The sequence below is a fragment of the Filicampus tigris genome, chromosome 2 (genome assembly GCF_054856515.1).
Source record: "Filicampus tigris isolate MCC_2025a chromosome 2, RoL_Ftig_1.0, whole genome shotgun sequence".
NCBI lineage: Eukaryota > Metazoa > Chordata > Actinopteri > Syngnathiformes > Syngnathidae > Filicampus > Filicampus tigris.
The window spans coordinates 22,632,847-22,655,031 of NC_141218.1; the positions used below are offsets into that span (position 1 = coordinate 22,632,847).

A 22,185-nucleotide genomic window follows, 5' to 3' on the forward strand; every position below is an offset into this window, starting at 1 on the left:
GAACATAACTGCTACAATTTAAAGTGTGACTGACTAACCACAATTTAAGATTGTATTATAATCCTTTGCGTTTTGCCACCGTACCGCATAGTCCTACCATATGAAAAAGACCTTGGTAATGTTACCGTCTTCACTCCATGTTCCATGATATATTTATCATCTTCGAAATTATTTTGCACCTTTCATCTATCTACCACTGCAGCTCTTTGCAGACTAGCTTTTGCTGTAAGATGTGAGTACAAAAATATCAGGAAAAGCCTTTTACAACAATTGAACTTGATTTGCGGTCAATCAGAGGCACTTCATGGTGGCAGGTGTGTACTAACTCCCATTTAACATGAGTCTGAATGTGATTGGTTAATTCTGAACACAGACACACACACAGTTATAAAACTGTGTGCACACTGCACCCAATTTTTATTTTTTTTATCACCCAAAAAAACCCCCTGGTATTTAAATAGTGATGTGTAGAGTTTTTATCCATAATTTTTCATCCAGTGTGCCTACCAAGTTGAGAGAAACAGCATATGGTGGTCAGTAGTAAGTTATGCCCTGTGTGTGCCTGAATCAATATTTACATAGCATTTACATAGCTATAATCAATATTTACAAAGCATTTTTCTGTCATACATCCCAGTACATACTTTCTTACGTATAAAATAAATCCAGTCGCCAGTCCAAGGGAACACACTGATTTCCTCATCATGGAGCAGTGTTGCTGTACTGCCTGACACTGGAGCTGCAGCTGGAGGAGGAGCATGGCTTCCCGCAGGCATCCTCGCAGCTAAGCGCTGCGTTGTTGACAAGGCACATTAGGCTGCTGAGTGGCAGACAGATGGCCCCAATGTTGAGCAGGGGACACATGTCTGTCCGCTGGACCCTTTCCTCTTGTCAGCATCCTTGCAGAGCAGACAGATGATGAATCTTAAAATAGAGCAGTCAACAGGGAATACCTTGAACATATACTTTATACATGTATGTATGTATGTATGTATGTATGTATGTATGTACACATGTATCTTTTAAATGTGGTCTGTCTAGGACAACAACTGGATTTAAATGTTGCCAAATATGCATTTCATCCCTCATATCCACACAAAGTGCATTAATCCTCCTCAATGAGTGGATCTTTAAATGAAAATAAATCAGAAGAGTCGGGACTGTGCTGCTGACATGACTTATTGAGGGTTCTGGCCATAATTTGACTCTCCAGCTTGCCGCCGTGCCAAAACAGCGCCGCCTCAGGAAGTCCCAAATAAGGGCAGGCAACTGGAACCCCACCGGAGCCAGTCCTTATGTGGTCATGACCTTATAAGGCGCGGGGGAGCGGGGCTTTCCGGCAGCTGCGCAGCCTGCTGCACAGATGGGAAATCCAAATGAAATCTTTGGCATCCTGGGAAAGCGCGAGAGTTATACCGCTGCCTTCGTGAGATTTTACAATATAAAGACTCATTGAACGAAAAGCCGCCTTGTCTTCACAATTTACTGCTGGAGCTTTAATCTCAAGTTTCTGCGCGCTCTTCTCTTCTCTTCTCTTCTCTTCTCTTCTCTTCTCTTCTCTTCTCTTCCCTCCCGGCCCGCGTCGTGTGTCCCTCACCGCAGTGACTAAATATGGGCTTCCTCCTCCCCAAATATGGACATCTACGTCACAGTGAGAGGGTTTATATGCTGCGGGAAACCTTTCCGCTCAGAGACAGCCCTGAGAGCCCACAAGAGCAACCATTAGAGTAGACAGGGAAACACATCGAACTCCCAAACTGAGAACATCGCACCAAAAGTACAAAAGTCAACAAACAACATTCAATCCAAGAGGGTTAATACCTGACTGGAAAAGCTAGTTTATTGTTACACATTAAAAAAACAAACAACTTGCTTATTCATTTTTACAAATGAGTAAAAGGGACTCTTTGGATTTCCTCTAAAAACAACAGCAAAAAGACAAGTGGATCTTTTACTCCTCTCTGAGAGAGAAAGAAAACAAAAGGAGAAGTGGAGCACGAGAGGCAGGAACGAGGCTGAGCACAGCATCTTCTGTGGCTTCTTCCCTGCGCTCAGACAGCGCGCAGCAGACAGCCGCTCTGCACGCTTCTCCGGTCACCGGGCTCCAGGCTCTAGCGTCAGCCCTGCAACAGCTCCAGCGGCACCAGAAGAGGATGGCAGCAGCCAAGACCGAGATGCTGCTCCCAGCTCTGCAGATCTCGGAGCCTCTCAACTTCCCTCACTCCCCCATGGATAACTACCCCAAGCTGGAGGAGGTGATGATGCTTAGTTCTGCGGGGACACCCTTCCTCACGGCGTCCGCGCCCGAAGGTGCCGGCTTTGGCTCCGGGGAGCCAGGGGAGCAGTACGACCACCTCGCTGGGGGTAAGAGGACTGCTAGTTTAAACTCAGCATGTAATATCAGGAGTTGGCTGAGGCAATGCATTTGAATTGTGATGTTTATGTTGCATATCTTTTTTTTTTTTTGATGTTAGTGAAATTAATTTGATCAACTTTGTCCTACTTAAGAAAATGTTCTTTTTGTCATGATTACGTACTTGTGACATTTGCGGTAACCGTTGCTTTAGATTTTTATTTTCATGCCGTTACGTTGTTATAGAACGGCCGGGCGGATTAAGGGACAAAGTATCGGACCCGATGCCTAATTGTATAGTTCACTCCGCAAACACGTTAATTGCGCCATTAAAATTGCATTCCAAAAACCAGTTGAACTGCAGTTACTGTAATTCATCACACTCAGGCTGGGATTGGCTCAAGAAAATGTGCGCTTGTGTACACGTGTGTCTGTGTGTGTATGCGTGTGCCATTTGTGCCAAGAGGAAGAGCAAAATATTGACAGTGGGATTAGCTGTGGTAGAGCAAAGGAGTGAAATGAAAGATGATTGGAAAGAGATAGAGACGAATGCAAGTGTGGGGTGCCTGTGAGTGTTATCTCAAAATATTAGTGGGTACACCTTTGACTTGTTGCCTCTGACACTTTGAGTAATGTTGTGTCTTCCTCTCCTGGCAGATACGCTCCCCGACATCCCCTTCAACTGTGAGAAGACAGTAGGGGAGCAGACGTACCCCACCCCAAGACTGCCCCCCATCTCCTACACGGGTCGCTTCACTCTCGAAACTGCCACCACTTGCAGCAACAGCCTCTGGGCGGAGCCTATTTTGGGCCTGTTCACTGGTCTGATGGGCAACATTCCTGCGAGCTCGAGCAGTTCGTCTGCCAACTCACAAAACTCATCCTCCTCATCGTCATCTGCCCCGACTTCCTCCTCTTCGCCCTCCTCTACCTCCTCTTCGTCGCAGAGCTCCAGCCTCGCGTCCTCCATTCACCACAGCGAGCCTAACCCCATCTACTCGGCCGCCCCAACCTACTCCAACCCCAACTCAGACATCTTTCCAGACCAGGGCCAAGCCTTCCCCAGTTCCAATGGAGGCGCGCAGTACCCTCCCCCTGCCTACCCTAATAGTAAAACCTGCAGCACTAGCTTCCCCGTGCCCATGATTCCTGACTACCTGTTCCCGCAGCAGCAGGGAGAGATCAGCCTGGTGCCTCCTGACCAAAAGCCATTCCAGAGTCAGTCAAGCCAGCCCTCTCTCACCCCTCTGTCGACCATCAAGGCCTTCGCCACCCAGACGGGCTCTCAAGACCTAAAGAGTGTCTATCAGTCTCAGCTGATCAAGCCCAGCCGCATGCGCAAGTACCCCACCCGACCGAGCAAGACCCCCCCACACGAGCGGCCCTACGCCTGCCCGGTGGAGACCTGCGACCGCCGCTTCTCGCGCTCCGACGAGTTGACGCGCCACATTCGCATCCACACGGGACAGAAGCCCTTCCAGTGCCGCATCTGCATGCGCAACTTCAGCCGCAGCGACCACCTGACGACGCACATCCGCACGCACACGGGCGAGAAGCCCTTCGCCTGCGACATCTGCGGACGCAAGTTCGCTCGCAGCGACGAGAGGAAGAGGCACACAAAGATCCACCTGCGGCAGAAGGACAAGAAGGCAGAGAAAGCGGCGGCGGTGTCAGTGTCCGGCCCTGCGGCGGCTGCCTCGCCCGCCTCCAGCTACCCTTCGCCCATCACTTCATACCCCTCCCCCGTGTCTTCTTACCCGTCCCCTGTCACCTCCTGCTACTCCTCTCCCGCTCACACATCCTATCCGTCTCCCTCTATCGCCACCACCTACCCTTCGGTGTCCATGTCCAGCACCTTCCAGTCCCAGGTGGCCTCTCCCTTCCCTTCTTCAGTCGCCTCCAACCTCTACAGCTCCCCTGTGCCGACCCCATTATCAGACCTGCAGACCACCCTCTCCCCGAGGACAATCGAGATCTGCTAAGATGGCTTTCCATAGATCATTTGAAGGGACGCGCGGCAGCATCTAAAGACTCTAGAGACTGTTGTCCCCCCCCACGTCCACTGCCCGCCACCTCAAATCAAAAAAAGAAAAACAAGCACTTTTGTGACTGCTCTTTGTGCAGTGTTGGGTCAATCCTTTTCCACAAGAGAGAGAAAAGGACACATGTCAAGGACTGGGCAAGGTTTTTCTTCCCTTCTGCCACAGCTCTGACAAACAAACGCAGCACTTCACATGCATATAGGACTGAACAAAAAGAGTTGGATCCAGCACTGTTGGCTCTTTACTATCAGGTACACACAAAACAAAACAGAAAAAAAGTGAAGACTACCAGCAGCTGCAGTGCTCAAACGCATCCGCCCCTCGTAGGCATGCATTCAGTACAAGAGACAATGACTGATATACATAAGCTACCATATGTATATTGTACATGTGCCATGTTTCGTTCTTATCATTCTTTGGTATTATTGATGTGAACAATGATTTGCATAATTGCATTGTATTATTTGAAGTGAGCAGGGCCACATTTTCTACATACTTTCTCTATTATGTAATGTTGCTGCTGTGATACGTTTTATTTAGAAAAAGACAAAAAAAAAAAAGCACTTACGTATTCAAAGCATGTGTAGGAGTGATGTTAGTTTCTGTTTGTAAATACCATCCACCGGTATTATTTTTCTCTCTTTCTCACATGTGACACACTGTTGAGTAGAGAAAAGAAAAAGAAAAGAGCATTTCCTCCCCGTCCCCTCCCGCCCGTCCCCCACCCATAAAAAAAGGACAAACCCGTTTTTTGGTGCCTTTTGTGAAGCCTTGCTGATATTGTGGATCGGCTGCGTGCGTGAGAGAGGTTGCGCTGCATCTCGCCTTAAGGACTGAGGGAATATTTTTGTTACAGAATGTAAGTCACACTCGAAGGGAAGAAAGGGGGATGAGGGCACTGCTTCATTTAATTAGAATGTAAGCAAAAAAAAAAAAACAAGAGAACATTTTAAAGTCTATTTTTCTAAGTGTAAATATCCACATCTTCAAGAGCCGGAATGTTGACGTTACCTACTGAGTAGGCATGGGATTCTTTCGTATGTTCGATACATGCAGTTCATTATTTTGTGGTTTTCTTTATTTTGTATTTGTGTTTGTTGAAACAAGTGACTGTTCCTGGCTTCTGAACACAATGAATGCGCTTAACTGCCAATGGGATATTTGGTGTAAAAGATATCCTCCCAGAATTTAAATATAAATAAAAATGTGAATATATATATGTATTTATTCGTTTTGGTGCTTTATTTTTAGACCTATTTGTTTTTAAGCACATACATAAGGTGGAATTAGATTCATTTATTAAAACACATAGCATGGGATTTTCTGGCTTGAATCTAAGAATACATTTTGCTCAGCATGATCACAATTTGCTGGTCTCCAATCAGCGATAACGCTAATGCATGACTCCCATGCCTATGAGCACTGAGCATTTTATCTTGATTCATCGTTCCAACTTACTCACCAAGATATTCCTCAGCTTATCTAAAACTCTGTTTCATTTAAGATTTTATTGATTTTAAGATTCACACTGGATGTCCCCAAACTGTTGCATACATTCTGCATGCTCGCCATCCAGCAATATAATCTTTCCCCACAAAAAAATAGATAAATAATACAAAAAAAAAAAAAAAAAAATCTTGCTGTTAGAAAATGTTTTTGGCAGTAAATGAGGATGTTTAAAGTGACTGAGCTGAGCTGTGCGTGGTTACATTTTCACAGGCTTCCTCTGTCCTTTTCTTTTTCTCATGGATGTAGCCGGCTACATCCTGTCGCCTCAAAGCACAGAGTTCATCATCAAACCTTGATTTTCTCTTTCCTTATGTCTACCTAAATGGAAACTTATGGAGATAAGAGCCCTACTCTTTTTTAAACTCCATACTTGGGAGAAATTCAGTATTGGGACTTCAAACCAAAACTAGTCACAAATGCAAACGCAGCTAAATTAGAAGCAGGAAAACAAGTTGATGACACTGATGGCGGTAGATGGAAAATAATTAAGGTAATTGGTCTCCTGATCCCAAATTGACTCTGTAAATTGGGTCTGACGTGTTCTGTGGGTTTGTATCAGCATGTGTGTGTCTGTGTAGCGTGTGCGTTATGGAGACCGAGATACACAGAGGCTGCAATGTGTCGCTGTTGAGATTTGGCCGTGTGGAGCGGTGGCATGCGTTTGACCTTTGAGAGCCAGCATACTACTACAGCTTGATTTCAGTAACATGGAGGTGAGTCTAATTTTTGTGTGTTGTGCCACCATTTTGTTTTCAATAGAAAACACATTCAGTGGTGCTGAGGTTATGTCTTTCTTTAATACTCTGCTATTGGTCTTTGACAATGGTCAGGCAAAAGCATTTTCTGAAGTGCAAATAATACACACTGTAATCGTTGAATGGCCTTACTATAATATACAGCTTGCTGTACTTCTTAATGCTGAGGTTTCCATCTGCTTGCGTGGATTCTTAAAAATGGTTTCCTTGAGCTCGTACTGATCTTGTTGTAAGATTACAAAAATGGTGTCCATGGAGCGGTTCAAGTTATCGCTGTTTGAGTCTGCGCAGGTTTGGATGTTGCTCTGTGGAGTTTACATCTTCTTTCTATGTGTGGGTTTTCCTTGGGTGAATAAATTCATTAACTACTCTTGCTGTGGAAACACGTTTTGTGGCCTAACCCTAACCAGCACTTTTGGTAGCATTTCAATTTTGTTATTGTTTTTTTTTTTTTTTTTTTTTTTTGCCTCCATGCTCATCGTACTACAATGGTATTTATTTTTTGAATGCTGAATGCAGTCTGTACCTCCAACCTTATACTGATTTGTTCAAATATAGTTTGAATATATAAAAAAGTCAGCGGTGAATAGTGTAAACTGATTTTTTTTTTTTATAGTCAAACTATTAATAGAGAGATGGATTTCAATGTTTTCCTTTTCTTTTTACTGCCTTCATATTTTAGTGAGAATCCTGAACAGACAAATATGCATGATCATCAGAAAAACTAAAAAAACAAAAACAAAGAAAAAGGAAAACACACGTGGAATTAATCACAGAGTTAATTACTCTCGAGCTTTTCTGAGGTCTCGCATGACATCAGCTCTGGGTTTATGTGTGACTTTAGTACATATCGTTCCCCAAATTTTGGTCAAACTCAGAGTTGTATGACCCTAAAACTTTAGGGGTACCATTGTACACTATTGTGGTGGCACACAGGAACAAAATTAAAGAAATACCAGTGGATAAGTGTTGCCTGATAGAAGATCATACAGTACATTGCGCTTTTGAATTTATTTTGGCTCAGTCCTTTGACTGACCTGACTAGAGCATTCATAGACAGATCTGAATCGTCATTATATGGCTTGCTTAAAATGCAGAAAGGTGTCACTTCCTTCTTTGTTTATGGAATTATTTTGGGCTCCGGTTGCTGCTAAAGCGCCATTCTGACGCTTTAGCAGCAGGCCGCTCTTTGTGAAAACAACAGGCTGAGTTTCCTTTCAGCCTTTTTCATGTGAAGACAAACATTTCAACTGGTGCGCGTTAAAGCTGGGGGCCTGATGTGTCACAGTCCATTAGTGAACCCCTCGGAGGATGGACGGCCAGCACATCAAGTGTGTGAGGGAAGCGTGTTGGCCATCATTGTGCTCGTCCTCCGATTGGTGGCTCTTCCTCACGCTGAGCCTGTTCTGTTCGGGGAGAAAGTTGCGTCGTCGATCAATTCGTTTTTGTAAGCCACAGCGGAGCGACCTCGTGCCCCGATGGGCTTACACATCAAGAGCGATGCCTTTGTTCAAAAATGTATTTGTTCTCTTATTCTTTTTGGGAACCGTGTAATACAGAAAAGGAGGAGTGGGGAGTAGAAGTACCACTCTCTCTCCCTCAGCCGTCCCATCCTCTCCCATCCCAGTAACACCACTCTCCCTCTTCTTTTCCTCTCCTCCTCCCTGCTAGCGCGCAAGATGCTAATGATCCCCCCTTCTCCATATTCTGATGCAAGGTCGGTCTACACTTTTCCCTTTCATCCACATACAAATGTGCTCTTATTGCCTCTTGGCCCTCAGGCCTTTTAAGATGCCTTTTTGAAATATGCCGTTTGATAAGCACATCATTGGCCAAGTCCCCGCAGTGATTAGAGCGCGCTTTAATGTGAGCAAGTTAGAGAATGAGTGAGGGGCTCGAGGGTCCAGCAGCCATCCGTTCTCTTGTGACGGCCCTCTTTGCCATGTCTCGGGCCATCGGGGAGTGAGGTTAGCCGGAATGGCGCTGACGCTAATGTTGTCTTGGGTCCGCGCATGGAGATGAAACATGGGCAGGTCGCCTTCACAGAGACCAGAGACAAGGTACGCAGGGAGGCTACAATCCTCTGTTTTATCTCAAGGACTGCTATGTAATCTTTTTTCAATGTGCTTCACTGGTCTCATGCCGTGAGCCTTGCACTTCCTCAATGGATTTTTCATTTATTTTCTTGCCAGTAGGGAATTCCACGACAGTCGTTTTGCGCTTTCTCCTGTTCTGCCTCTAATATCCAACACCTGTTGATTCATTTGGGAGAAGTAGGTTATATTTAAAATACTTGAGTCCCATCCGCCTCAGTCACATTACAGGAAGATTGCAACATTTACCCATTCACAGTGCTAAGCCCGTGTGTGCTCATCAGAACTTGTTGAAATCCATACATTAAATGCAGCCAACCAAATTACACATAATGTTGTTATTATGTCACATGAAACACGACTCGCGTGACCTCTCGATAGTGAGCAGTTCAAGTGCATTTTGCTTTTTCTTTGGCTTTTTGTGATGCCACCATAGAAGAATGCCACTTATAGCAAACAGGAAGAGTCGAACCAGAAATTGAAGTTTTTGCGACCGGGTTTGGTTTGGCTTTCTAAGAATTACTAAAATAGCAATGGCACGCACTTAGATAAATTCATTGAAGCAGATACTGGTTTAAATAGCATGTAGAAAACAATAAGGGCTAGCTAATCACATGATAACACAGGTTCCCAGCTAAACGACAAAATCATTCAGTATTTCATTTTGTGGAACTACTTGATATGAGTTTCAGGTTCAGAATTGAGCTACTGATAATTGTTCACAATATTCAAATTTATTGAGATGCGTCTATAAATACGGGCTCATCAAGTGTAGCAGTTCAGTGACAGTCCAGCTCCCCCCAAATGTACCAGTGAATCTACATGCAATTTTCATGTTGTAAATTACATTCAGCATCACTGACCTGAAACAACAGATGCTCCACTTTCCCATCCAGAAATACATTCAGAAATGAATTTGCACTACCCACTGAGTTAAAACGTGTGAAGCGATTGCATTTGCATGTTCAGAAAAAACAGAGAGATGTGAGTGCGCCACAACTGACATTCTTTGATATTATTTGTGGCACACAAAAGAGACGTTTGACATATCACTTCCACAGCCATCTACAGGTGTCCTGGCAACTTTATCTCGACTTAATAAGCCATGCTTATTTGAAATACATGACTTTGAACAGACAACAAAACACTGCATGCTTAAGTACCTCCAAATATGACACCCTTTCAACACACCATCAAGTGCACTACAGCTTTACAAAAAGCACCTGGGTCGCTCTGAAATGCAAACAAGCCTCCATAAGACTTTGTGTGTCAAGGATAGTAAGAGGGCTCAAGTTGTTTCCCTTTCTCGTTGGAAGTCTGACTGTTATAGGGTACACACAATGCTCTCTCGGGGGTGAACACAGAGACACAACATTAGGTACCCCTGCCGAATTCAGGAACATTTGCCATAAAAGGTGTTCACAAAGAGAGGGGTGCACATTGGGTATTGCCACAGCTAATCTGCTGGGTGGAAAAAAAAGTAGCTTTACTATAACTCTGATTTTATTGCACAAGCAGGCCTTAAGAGAGAAAGGCAAGGCAGCTTTATTTATATACAGTAGTCCTTTTCATACACAAGGTAACTCAATATGCTTCACATAATTAAAAAAAATACAACTTTTAAAAGCATTTACAAACAAATTTAAGATGTGGAAAATCAAAATAAAGAAATAAGTAACTCATTAAAATTACCAAAATAATGTACAGCTTAAGGACAGCATTTTGGAAAAAAAAATTGATTGACAAATACTTTCAAAGACCTTAATCAAAGGGTTAGGGTTAGGGGGAAAAAGAAGCACATTTTCCTAATGTGCACTTTTTTATTGTTAGCAACTTATGTCATTTTCATGCAGCATAACAGCTAAATGCTGCTTTACTATGTTTGCTTTGAACTCTGGGCTGTACTAATTATAGTAATAGTCTATCCATCCATTTTCTGAACCGGGAACCCACGAAATCTGGACTGTGAGGAGGATGTGCTAATCAGTCGGCCACGCTATAATAATAATAATAATGATAATAATATTAATAATAATAATAATAATAATAATAATAATAATAGGTTTTCGCCGGATACTCCGGTTTCCTCCCACATTCCAAAAACATGCATGGTAGGTTGATGGAACACTCTAAATTGTCCCTTTCTAGAACAGTAACAAATACAGATAATTAAATAAATCAAGTGCTGATGGTCTATAGACTAATTTTATGTAGCTATTATTTTGACTATTTTTGGTGCCATAAGTGAGGAGTCAAAATATTCCTAACTGTTGCGAGTTGATACAATCCTCTGTCAGCTTGTGCCGCTAAGCGTGCCGTCGGCTCTACAGACCACTTGTTTCTTAGTGACTTGGCTCTGAGGTTAACAAACACTACAGATTAGTCATATCCGCAAACCCAAACCCACTTGCTTATCGTACAGTAAGTCTACTTTGTACTGATACACAGACGCAGAACTGAAAGTGGACCAAACAATTGAGAGTCGCGCAACCACAGGTGTAACTGAATCACAGTCATTCCCTCATTACCGGGTAAATCACCGTGCACTTATTCTTGGTTCAGTGCTTATAAGATTTTTGTATTTTACAGTAGTTACAACTGCACGGCTCCGGTAAACTAAACATTGTATAGTCTGTCACTGCTAGTTAGAAGAATGAACTGTAATCCGTAAAGGGAAGATGGCAACAGTTGCCGGTGCTTTTTAACCACTTTATTAAACAAACAATAACAAATTACGGACAACAGGAGCACATCTGTAGCACACCTGCCCGTAGGCTCGACTGACACCATCCCTGAACACCAGAGTCGCTTACCCCCTTGAGGCCGATTGCTGCAAATTTGCATTAAACCCCTTCCGCTCCAAATGCAGCCAACAATGGTGTTATTTATTTATTATTATTATTATTATTATTATTATTATTATTATCATTTATTTATTGTTTACTGTTTGTAAAGTGCTTTGTTACAGCTCCAGCTGTTATGAAATGCACTATATAAATAAAATTGTATTTATTGTAATGTACTATTAGTATTATTATTAGTTGTTGTAGTAGTAACAGTGGTGGCAGTAGGAGCTAGTCAGTAGTGTTGCACCCAGGCAAGCAAACAAATTAGTTTTAGTATATGCTGCAGACCTCCAAAAAATGAACGGCGGGCCGCAAGCGGCCCCAGGCAGTAGTTTGGACACACCTGGTCCACAGCAACATAGCACCAGCATCCATATGTGCCCTGCAGAGACTCCTCCAGCGAGCATATGAACAGCACCATTACCAAGAAAATGTACAACTAATACATCTTTTTTACCACTTTTTATTGTCCATGCAATGACACAAATCTCTAACCTGCACTAATGCTAAGAATGAAATGTAATCTGCCATGAAAAAGAAGCTTCAGTCACACAGCTGGAAACAAAATACAATATTGCCAGTTCTAGGCCAAAGATAACAGAATGGGGGCGACAGAGGTAGGAAGAATAATCGTTTGTGTCAGTGTTTTATAGTTTTGGATTTCAATGACAAAGTGTGCTCTGTGCTGGAGCTGATGCGCTTTCATATTGCAACTTGAGGTTTTGCAAAAGCGCCGCCTGTCATCCAGCGGTTGCTTAGCCTCATTAAAAGATGGAGGCACAGAAAAAAAAGGTAAATTCCTGTGCGGATAGGCTAATTTGGTAAACAGGTGCATCTGTATGCACGATGTACGTCACACGTGCCAATATGCTAAATCCATATGATGCTACCAGTCCCAAGGGTGGCAGTAGGCTCGCCAGGGAGTGGGAGAAGTGAGAACTGGGAAGGAGGGAAACTGTAAATGTGTATTATCTGGCCAAGTTTCCTCTTCCGCCTCCTCAGTACAGATGTCCTCCATGTCTGCTTCTATATTTGTCCCACAGTGATGAGGTGGAACTAATGGCTACTTTCACACCAGCTGATGTCATCAGTGTGCTGCGCCTAGGGAGCATGCAGGAGGGCCCCCGCTAAGAGCTGCTTGTGTCCTTTCAGCGCATAGACATTTTGGTCACGTGGCACAGTAAGGCTTAATGCACAGTTATAGCCGTATTTTCTGTTTCTCATTAGATTATTTCATAATTATAGCCTAGATGTGTTTTTCATACAAATATTTACTTTAACTGACTTTATTACTACCTTAGTGGTGCTTCTGATTGTCACGCAATCTTGGTTTACACCGCCGTCGTAGGAGTCGAACTCTGTCGCAAACTAAGGACCTCCTGTACAGTGAAATACAGTATTTATCAGGCAACTCAGGTTGGCTTTTTATTTGTAAAATAACATTTTGACAAGCATGCGACAGAAATATTTATACTTACGTATTTGTATTTGGTACGTCTCTGTGCTATGCAGAGGTACCAGATGAGGTAAGGAACTTTCTTAAACAGAAAAAAATCACGACTAAGATATAAGTTAAAATTTGTGGCAGTATTTGTGCCACTGTGAGTTGTTTTTAATATTGATTTTTGTGGTAGTGTGACAAAAATTGAGAACCACTGCTCCAGCCCATGCCGCACATACACTCTGCACAACATCACAGGATCGTGTTCAGAATTCCATGTTGAGAGCCTTCAAATCTGTCTACGGTATTTCTGTGGTACTGCCTTCAAAGTGGCTAGTTAGCAATAGCGACGTGGACTGAGCCACATCTTTGTCACATGCTCATTTAGCCGTCATGACCACATGTAGTGGTATGTCAGCATCAGTCAGCTTTGCCCAGCGTGTATCGCATGTGGACTGTTAGGCTTCCTAATGTGAGACTCTTGACGGGTTATTAGTGCCAAACTGAAGTCATGAGCCTTGACCGCTGCTGTAACCCAACTGTGAGCAGGGAACATTTTAGCTCAGAGATGAAATGCTTCACCCGCACCCCAAACTTTCTTCAGAAATAGTGTGAATGCTGATGATGCTGTCTCCACAAAGACATGAGGCACTGAGGGCAATGATGCTGGTTGAAACATCACAGCATAACATGTAGTACATGCAGTAGCATAACATGCAGTGTGTGCATGGTATAACTGAATACAATACAAAACAATAGAATATAATTTGATTTATACAGCACATTTCATAACAGCTAATCATATTCCTATCAATGCAGGGTGACCATTTAACACTCAGTATACAACCCTCATCATCAGCAATTCTTTTTTTTTCAGATACCATGATATCCTACATCGAACTTCCAGTGACCAGTATAAGTGTGAGAGCAATAAAAGTTTTTTTTTTTTTTTTTAAACACACCCGTATCCTATTCACATCTGAAACCTTGTAACACTAACTAGTCACATGACACCAACGAGGGAAAATGTCAAATTGGGCCCAATTCGGGCATTTTCAGTGAGTGGTGTACTCACTTTCGTTGTCAGCGATTTAGACATGAATTGCTGTGAAGCAAAATTACACTGTTACAGACTACATGACATTACACTGTAGCAATTTCTTTAGTGTTTCCCAATGAAAAAAACAAATATTAACAAAATGTGTACCTACTTTTGTGAGCTACTGTATTTTAGACAATGTTGCAACGTCACAGCATATCCAAGCAATGCATTGTTACCATGCACATACAACCTGCTGTGAGCATGAGTGGATACTTAATAAGTCTCCTGAATTTAGCAAAGCGTCAGTCCCGCGATTCGCACCATGAGAAAAACAGGATTTATTTGAAAACCAAGTACAAGCCATTTCCATTCAGTTATTCAGTGATCAGGGGTCCATTTCAGGAAGCAGGTTCATTAAACACTAAATCTAATCCTGAACTCTAGGTTAACCTACTACTCTGAGCTAGGAAACTCAGATTTTCCGGGTCCAGAACAGCTGATTTCAATCAGATTACTCAACTCAAAGTAACTTCACCTGGAGTTAAGCGCGTGCACGGCAACCATGAAAAGAAAGCCTGATTTGCCGAGTCACCATGGCAACGAGGGAGGAGCGTAGGAGAATATTGCTGTTTGGGTCAATATAGAAATTTCAAGTCCTTTGCAATCACAATCATTTAACAGAGGAAAACTGCTTGCTTCCGCCTATTAATTTATTTCATTTATGTGCAATCTCGCGGGGAGGAAGCACACTTAACAGTTGATATATAAAAACATTGTTCAAACAGTTAAGACCTCAGAATAATCTCATGGGGGTACACTGAAAAAAAATGATGGTTGAATTTACTGAATTATATTTCGTCAGGTGGTTCCACAAAATAAAATATGGAAAAATGTATAGGCTACTTCAAAATGTATCTAGATTCAGATGATTACGTGCAACCACCTCATTATCATAAGGACACGACACGTTTGTCTGCACTTACAACTGAAAAAATGATGTGTTGAATTTACTCATTTTTATTTCATGTGAGAAGTTCATTATCCCTGAAAAAAGTTTGTCTTGAATGTACTCAATTTTATTTTGTCAAGTGGTTGCACAATAGAGTACAGTAGATGTATAGTATATTTAAAAATTATCTTAATCCAGAAGATTATATTTTGTGCAACCACTTGACAAAATAAAATTGAGTACATTCAAGACAATCTTTTTTCAGGGATAATGAACTTCTCAAATACCGACTCCGATTTTGTTTTAATGACAGATGGCAGAACTACCCTATGAGAAAACTCACCTGCAAACTGAATGAATGAGGAAATTAATTGGAGTGTGTGGCTCAGAAAGAGCCAGAGCGAAACTCGAGGTTCACTGAGATAAACCTGCTCCCGACCAGGTTAGGTTCAGAGCGTCTGTTACTGCAGTAACTGACCGGGAACTTAAGTTACCTATCGCTCCCTGAAAACGGCTAGTGTTACCCCACTTTCTCTGGTTTGGAGTTACCTCCCTTCTTGAAACAGAGCAGTCAGAGTTTGCCTCATTTCAGGGTTATCAGACTCTGTGTTTTCACTAAACCTGCTTCCTGAAATGGACCCCTGATCATGAACTCAAGGGGCTGTCAACGCCTCAATGGCTTGGATATAAATACCTCAGTGAAATTACCCTTGCGAGACCCTAACCTATCACCCTCCTCATCATTTTCCTCCTCTAATGTATGTGAAGCTGCCATTAATGGTGTTACATTACAAAGAGTGCATGTCGCTCATGTGAGCATTTTTTTTTAACGACTGAGATTTCCCTGCAGTTAAGTGTAATTCACAGATAGAAGGCCAAACGTTTGACCTGGGTATGCACACACACACACACACACGCGCACACACCCACACCCACACACACAGTGTTCCTCACACAACAACAGTAGGTGAGTGAACATACTCCTGTGTGTATGTACACGTTTAGCACAGTACACTGCTGCTTCATAGAGTCCTCCATCATGGCTAATGACCCAAACCCCTTGCTGGTGTTGTAGCCTCAAAACTGGGCTAATAGCTGTAGTAGAAAGCTGATTGTTTTTTGCTTTCTCTCTAACAGCAAGATTAAAATGAATTTATTGTTCGGGAAGTTTGTTAAGTTCACTGTTATTTTCTTAATGTGCCTAAAGGTCATTCTTATTAGTGTCCAAGCAACAAGTAGTACGTACATCTTACTACAGCTTCCAGCTTACTCAACTTTTTAGGGAGCCTCAACAGGCCTGAACACTTATGTGTTCTAACAAAGACATGTATCTGTAGGGGTAGATCACACTAGTCGACTTTACTACTCTACTTTTAGAAGTTGACTAATTTCCAGAGATGAGCACTTTACCCTATTTTGCCGGTCCGTCCTCCATCCCCCGTTCTTCGGCCGCAATCTGGGCACCCTTCCGTCATCGTTCCGCCGTCCTTCTTCATAAAAATAATCGTCCTCCGTCTCCTTCCATCCTCGTCCTTTTAAAGCGCTTCCATCTTTACATTTCACCCCCCCCCCCCAAAAAAAACATGTCAGTGCATGACGTCGTGGGAGAGAGGCTAATGGCAGAGGTTTCATAATTCATAAACGTCATTTATACCTCATTAGCTGACTAATTTTCTATTCACATTCACTAACCGACTGGTGGTATCTTGTGAGTGGATTGAATTGTTTACAACTGTTCAAGTGTCGGCGGCACATTGGTCGACTGGTTAGCACGTCCGCCTCATAGTATAGAGGTCGTGGGTTTTCCTGTGTGGAGTTTGCATGTTCTCCCTGTGCCTGCATGGGTTTTCTCCGGGTACTCCGGTTTCCTCCCACATTCCAAAAACATGCATGGTAGGTTGATTGGTCACTCTAAATTGCGCCTAGGTGTGATTGTGAGTGCAAATGTTTGTTTGTTTGTTTCTGTTTGCCCTGCGATTTGGTTGGCAACCAGTTCTGGGTGTACCCCACCTACTGCCCGAAGCCAGCTGGGATAGGCTCCAGCACGCCGCGACCCTTGTGAGAATAAGCGGAATGGATAATAGATGGATGGATGGATGTTTAAGTGTCAACCGAGATAGAATTTAGCTGCCAACACACCTACCGTCGGTCACTAGACTGACTGGCGATGAGTAAACTTTTTTGATGGAGTACGAGTGCTCCTCCTCTTGGCCGCTTGAAGTAAAGCGAAGTCGCACCCTCCCGCATACAAACACGGTGAACACGCAAGAGGCAAGCGGAAAAAACACCTTTTACAAAATCAACAGGCACACAACAAACAACTGTACATGTTTATGGAAAATAAAAGTAATTAAGGGGAATGGTTTACAACTTAAACCATGAAGCATTATGGAAGAGGTCAAATTTGCCCAATCATCTTGGGGGAGTGATGTCAGGTATGCGCCGAGTCACATTATTTAGCACATTGACATCTCACGCATACATACCAATGGATGAAGAAAGAGACGTTTGTGTTTTCAAGCCGGAAATACTGTCCCTAAAATGCGTTTCTGAACGTTAAAGAACTGTAGAGAAATGTTATCCATTATCCAAAAACAAAACAAAACAAAAAAAAACCCTACACCCGATTTGACGAAACATTTGAAGCCGCAGCATGGTACAGTCAAGCTTACATTACAAAGTCCAAACAGGTTGTAGGAAGCAGAGCTGCGACAAATGCAGTAGGTTCCTGAATTTTTTATAAACAACGTTCATTATAAATGTAAAGAGTACATTATCAACAGTTAAATGTGTCAGGTAAAAAGAGACTGCCTTTATTTCATATTAAAAAAATTAACAATGGATTTATGTTAAGTGAAAGACTAATTTTTGTTCAGTTAAATCAAGAAAGACTATTTTTTAAATAAAAAACACCACTAATTTGTAAACACAAAAAGGCTGTCTTTATTTTATTTTTTAATAAAAAGTTAATCCGAAACAATAGTTAAAAACACCTTTCCAATGAAGTATCAGGAAATAAAACAGTTAGCATTTTTGTTGAGCGGGGTTTTTGGCATCTGCTCAAAGTAACTAATAATGTAACTTGTAATCTAATTGAATTAATTTTAAAATCAAGCAATCAGTAATGTAACTAACTTACTTTTAAACTCATGTAAAAAGGAAAGTAACTAAGTTACTTTTTCAAGGTAACTCTGACAACACTGCTCAGGACAAAACTACACGACTTCTTTCACTTATAAAACCCGATGCAATGCACTTAACTGCCACCCGCAGGACTGGAGTAGACCGTGTTGGACCACATCTGAACAAAACCTCCACCAATCTGTTTACACTGAAAACAGCAGAAGAACCTTATAAATGGCTCACCTATCTTTGGTCCTAAGGTGTTTTGTTCAATTTTTCTTTTGTGCAATATTAAACTGGACAAGGAGCGAGGAGATTAGTTGTACCTGGTAAAAAAAAAAAATTCTATGTCATGCATCACTTCAAGTATTCATCTTTTAGGGAAAACAATGCTGTGGAAAAGCATCCAGTAATTCATTCCAAAGTAGAAAGACACGACCATGAACCCATCCCACCAAAGTTAGATTAAATCCCAAACCTGTTTTGAGTGCAGCAGACCTTATCCACATGTTAAAACAATGCGTGTGTACAGGAGTGTAAGTGCAAACTTTGAATGTTGGCCTGGCAAGTGTGCTTCAGCAGTCATCTGCTCACTCCACGGAGAAGTGAAGGGAGAGGAAGAGGGAGAGGGAGAGGGAGAGGGAGAGGGAGAGGGAGAGGGAGAGGGAGAGGGAGGGAGCTGAAACCAGAGAGCGGGCCCGGCCCGACTGTGGGCTCGGCGCCCTGCAGCCTCCCTCAAGCCTTCATGTGATCCCTTCTCCAGAAGCTAAGCAGCAGAGGAAATGTCAGTCTGCTAGTCTGCCAGGAAACCTCCATGCCCAAAAAAGGAGCTTCCTGGCCTGACACAACTCTTCCTGTCGACTATGTAAGGACTTTGCTTCCTCCTCTTCCGCCTCCTGTTGCTCCTTCAGTGTCTTTCTCATTTGTCTGCACTTTGGCAAAATGCCTCACTGCAATCATTCTTGTTCAGTGACCTCCTCCGAGGTGTGTTTGCGCACATTCGCACCATTTAACACTTTCCCGCATTTATTTGTTTTACGGTTATAATATCAGTCATTCCCACGGTATTTATGTCCTCTTGCAAGTTTCCATTTTCCTTCAGTGAGACTGTAAAGAAAGCCGCACAAGCGCCTGCTGAGTTGATGGAGCAATTATGTTGTTTTTTTAAGTGATTCAGTTGTTTATATGTCTGTTTAAATGTCTACACTGTAACAATGATTTTTCGGACATTTGACTGAATAGGCCGCCCACCTGTTCATTGTATATATTGATCGTTTGAGCTGTATTGGCGATGAATGACATTCCTCTTCATTTATGTGCCCACTGAGTGTCTCGTTTATCTGATTGTAAATAACAACTGAAACACTGGCCAGGCAGACTGCGACTGTTTTATTGGAAGAAAGAAGAAAATGTAGCACTGAGGGGAGCATTCAGCCTCTTATATGGTTCCCTAGTCAGTCACATCCTCTGTCATAACTCTAAGTTTAAGATGAGTGTGTGAAAGTGTGAATACTTGTACTTTATCACACAGAGACAAATCCCTGTCTGCCACCAAAGCAGTATGCGGTTCAGTATTTATCTTACAGCTGTAGTTAGCCCCGAGTGGTGCATTTCATCTGTGCCACTCACTTGTATTCAGACGTGGGAGTGCAGCACGGGGTTCTCTTGCTGTATGTGTCTGTCACAAAGCACAGCTGCCTGCTACTGTAACATGATCTGATTTATGACAAAAAACGGGGGACGAGTGAAAGGTTTTGCTGCTCAGGGCAGGTACATCAGCTCAGTCTATTCTACAGAATACATCTTTGTACGCGGGAAGTAAAGATGATTAAATACAATGCATACTCTGTCAATGTATCCATTCAGCATTCAATGGAGGGCTGCTGGATGAATATACTGACATACATAAAGAAGACATGAGTGGCGTGATGCCTTGATAGATAGCTCGCGATAAATCAATTTATAGATAGATATTCAATGAAATATGTTTCATAACTACAAACCTGATTTTTACTGGCATGCACCAATCAGCAGTTCAGCATTTTAATGCTCAACATCAATTAAACAAAGTTCAATTAGTTCGATAAAAACTGATACTGATATAGTAAATTGTTGCACCACTTATATATACCAACAATTGATGGGGGGAATCCTTTTTACGTGTACGTACATTTCAGTCTGCCCTTAAAAAAAAAAACCCTCTTAATCAGTATTTTTACTATTCCCATAGCATATACTTCTACTTGAGTACGGAGCGTGAGCGCATGCTTTTGCCACCACCGCAGAGCAGATTGCTATTTGTTTTTGTGTTGTGTCTGTGTGACAGGACGATTTTTGTCACGCTTTTAAACCCCCTGACAAGACCTCATCCTCATCATCATCCTCATCATCATCATCATCATCATCACGCACGCAGGGTAGCCTACATGTAGCATGACTTCTCTCCGATGGCTGCCTGTCTTGCAGCACGTTCATGACGTGCTGTAATTGTCAGCCTCTTCAGACACACTTCAAAGGGAGCGGAGTGCGTCCATGGACGCAATTAACAAGATCAACGAAGCCCACATGAGCTCCTCTCCCCATTGTTCTCATTTTCACTCTCATTAGCGGACGCGCTGTGGGTGGGGGAGCTGCAGTGGTTGAACACCTGTGGAAGTGCTGGGTGCGCTCTGAGCAGCGTGGGGATTGACACCTGTGCTGCATTGGGACCTGGTGCTAATGATGGTTGTCTAAGCTATATATTTTTATTTATTTATTTATTTATTTATTTTTAATGGGGCAGGTGGGGAGCAGTGAGCACATGCCAGTGTCTAGGCATGTGAGCAAGCGGAGTTGACGCCTAAGAGACACAAGTGTGTGAATTTGACCGGTCGGTGCACCTGGGAGACGATATCTCCACGGCAACCATGCAGCTCGCTCAGGAGGCCACTTGTCACGCAGGCAAAAACACTGTACAGTACTTCCTGAAGAACCCAACCGGTCCATGAACATCTCTAGTGACACCTAGAGGCCATTGGCCAGAATCAGAAAGCTCAACATGGACAGACAAGGCTCGCCTCTTTGATCTTTACTGTTATGTAATTCACAACACAATACCAGGGAAGAAGCTCATATCTTTCCACATTTCCCAGATGACGAGCCAGTGTCCTTTGTCTGGAGTAAGTGGAGATGATGCTAAGTGTTGGAGACACCTCAAGCATGTGATGAAGCTGCTGTTCTTCAAAAGCTCCACACAATCTTCATCCGTCACTCATCCGTCTTCATGGCCATGCAGCCCCCTTAAGATCTGAATATTACATCTGTGCCACCAATTCAATTTCTGCAAGCAATAAACTAAATGACTATATACATCTATATCAATTTGGTGCGTTCTGTAGCATGCAGCAGAGGGAAAGTTGAGCATTCTTTTAGAGCTGTATTTCCTCTTTTCCGGAACACTTTAGTCTAGCTTGCTAATCGAATGCAGCCTGGGAAGCTGGTAAAAGCCTATTGGTTGAAGCTTTTAAGAGAGTGTTTCATTTGTTTCTCCTGAATCTTTAATGAGGCCCAGTGGTGCGCAGGAAGATTTTAAAATATGGAGATGTAAGTGTGGCACATGTGTGGCTGCTGTTGGCTGCTTTTATCATGTTGGCTCGAAATACATTATCACAGTTAAGCTGTGGACTACCTCTTAGATAAAATGTCCATTGCCCCCACTGGAGAAATTCTAACACAAGAGTGCGGACAAGAGTGAGGTGTGTTACGAGAAGGTTGCAGTTGCTCATCTGTAATGACTTGGCCTTTGGAGGTGGAGGGTGATGGTTCAAGTTGCGCAGCGGAAAAAATACATGTCACCTATTCAGCACCCCCGCTATATCAAGGTTCTGTGTTTGCTGCACCGCTATATCACAGTTTTTTTTTGACTGCACATCAATTATGGGGTTTTACAGCTTTTCTAATTCATATAAATATTGTATCATATTGAAAACATCTACATATTGATTTAAATGCGGTAAAAAGTCATTATGTAGACACAATAATAACCATTTAAAA

At 42.7% G+C, this 22,185-nt stretch overlaps 1 protein-coding gene across 1 annotated transcript; it reads left to right on the forward strand.

Moving 5' to 3' along the window:
- The first annotated feature begins 1,703 nt into the window (after positions 1–1,703).
- Positions 1,704–5,618, forward strand: egr1 (early growth response 1). The gene is made up of 2 exons (XM_086024491.1): positions 1,704–2,364; positions 3,011–5,618. The coding sequence occupies exons 1-2, from the start codon at positions 2,154–2,156 to the stop codon at positions 4,333–4,335; spliced, it is 1,536 nt and encodes a 511-aa protein (XP_085880617.1). The 5' UTR covers positions 1,704–2,153; the 3' UTR covers positions 4,336–5,618.
- The last annotated feature ends 16,567 nt before the right edge of the window (positions 5,619–22,185 follow it).

Coding starts and splice junctions, on each gene's coding strand:
- egr1 (XM_086024491.1), top strand. CDS start 2,154: ATGGCAGCAGCCAAGACCGAGATGCTGCTCCCAGCTCTGCAGATCTCG. Junction 2,365..3,010: donor GTACGACCACCTCGCTGGGG/GTAAGAGGACTG, acceptor CTCTCCTGGCAG/ATACGCTCCCCGACATCCCC.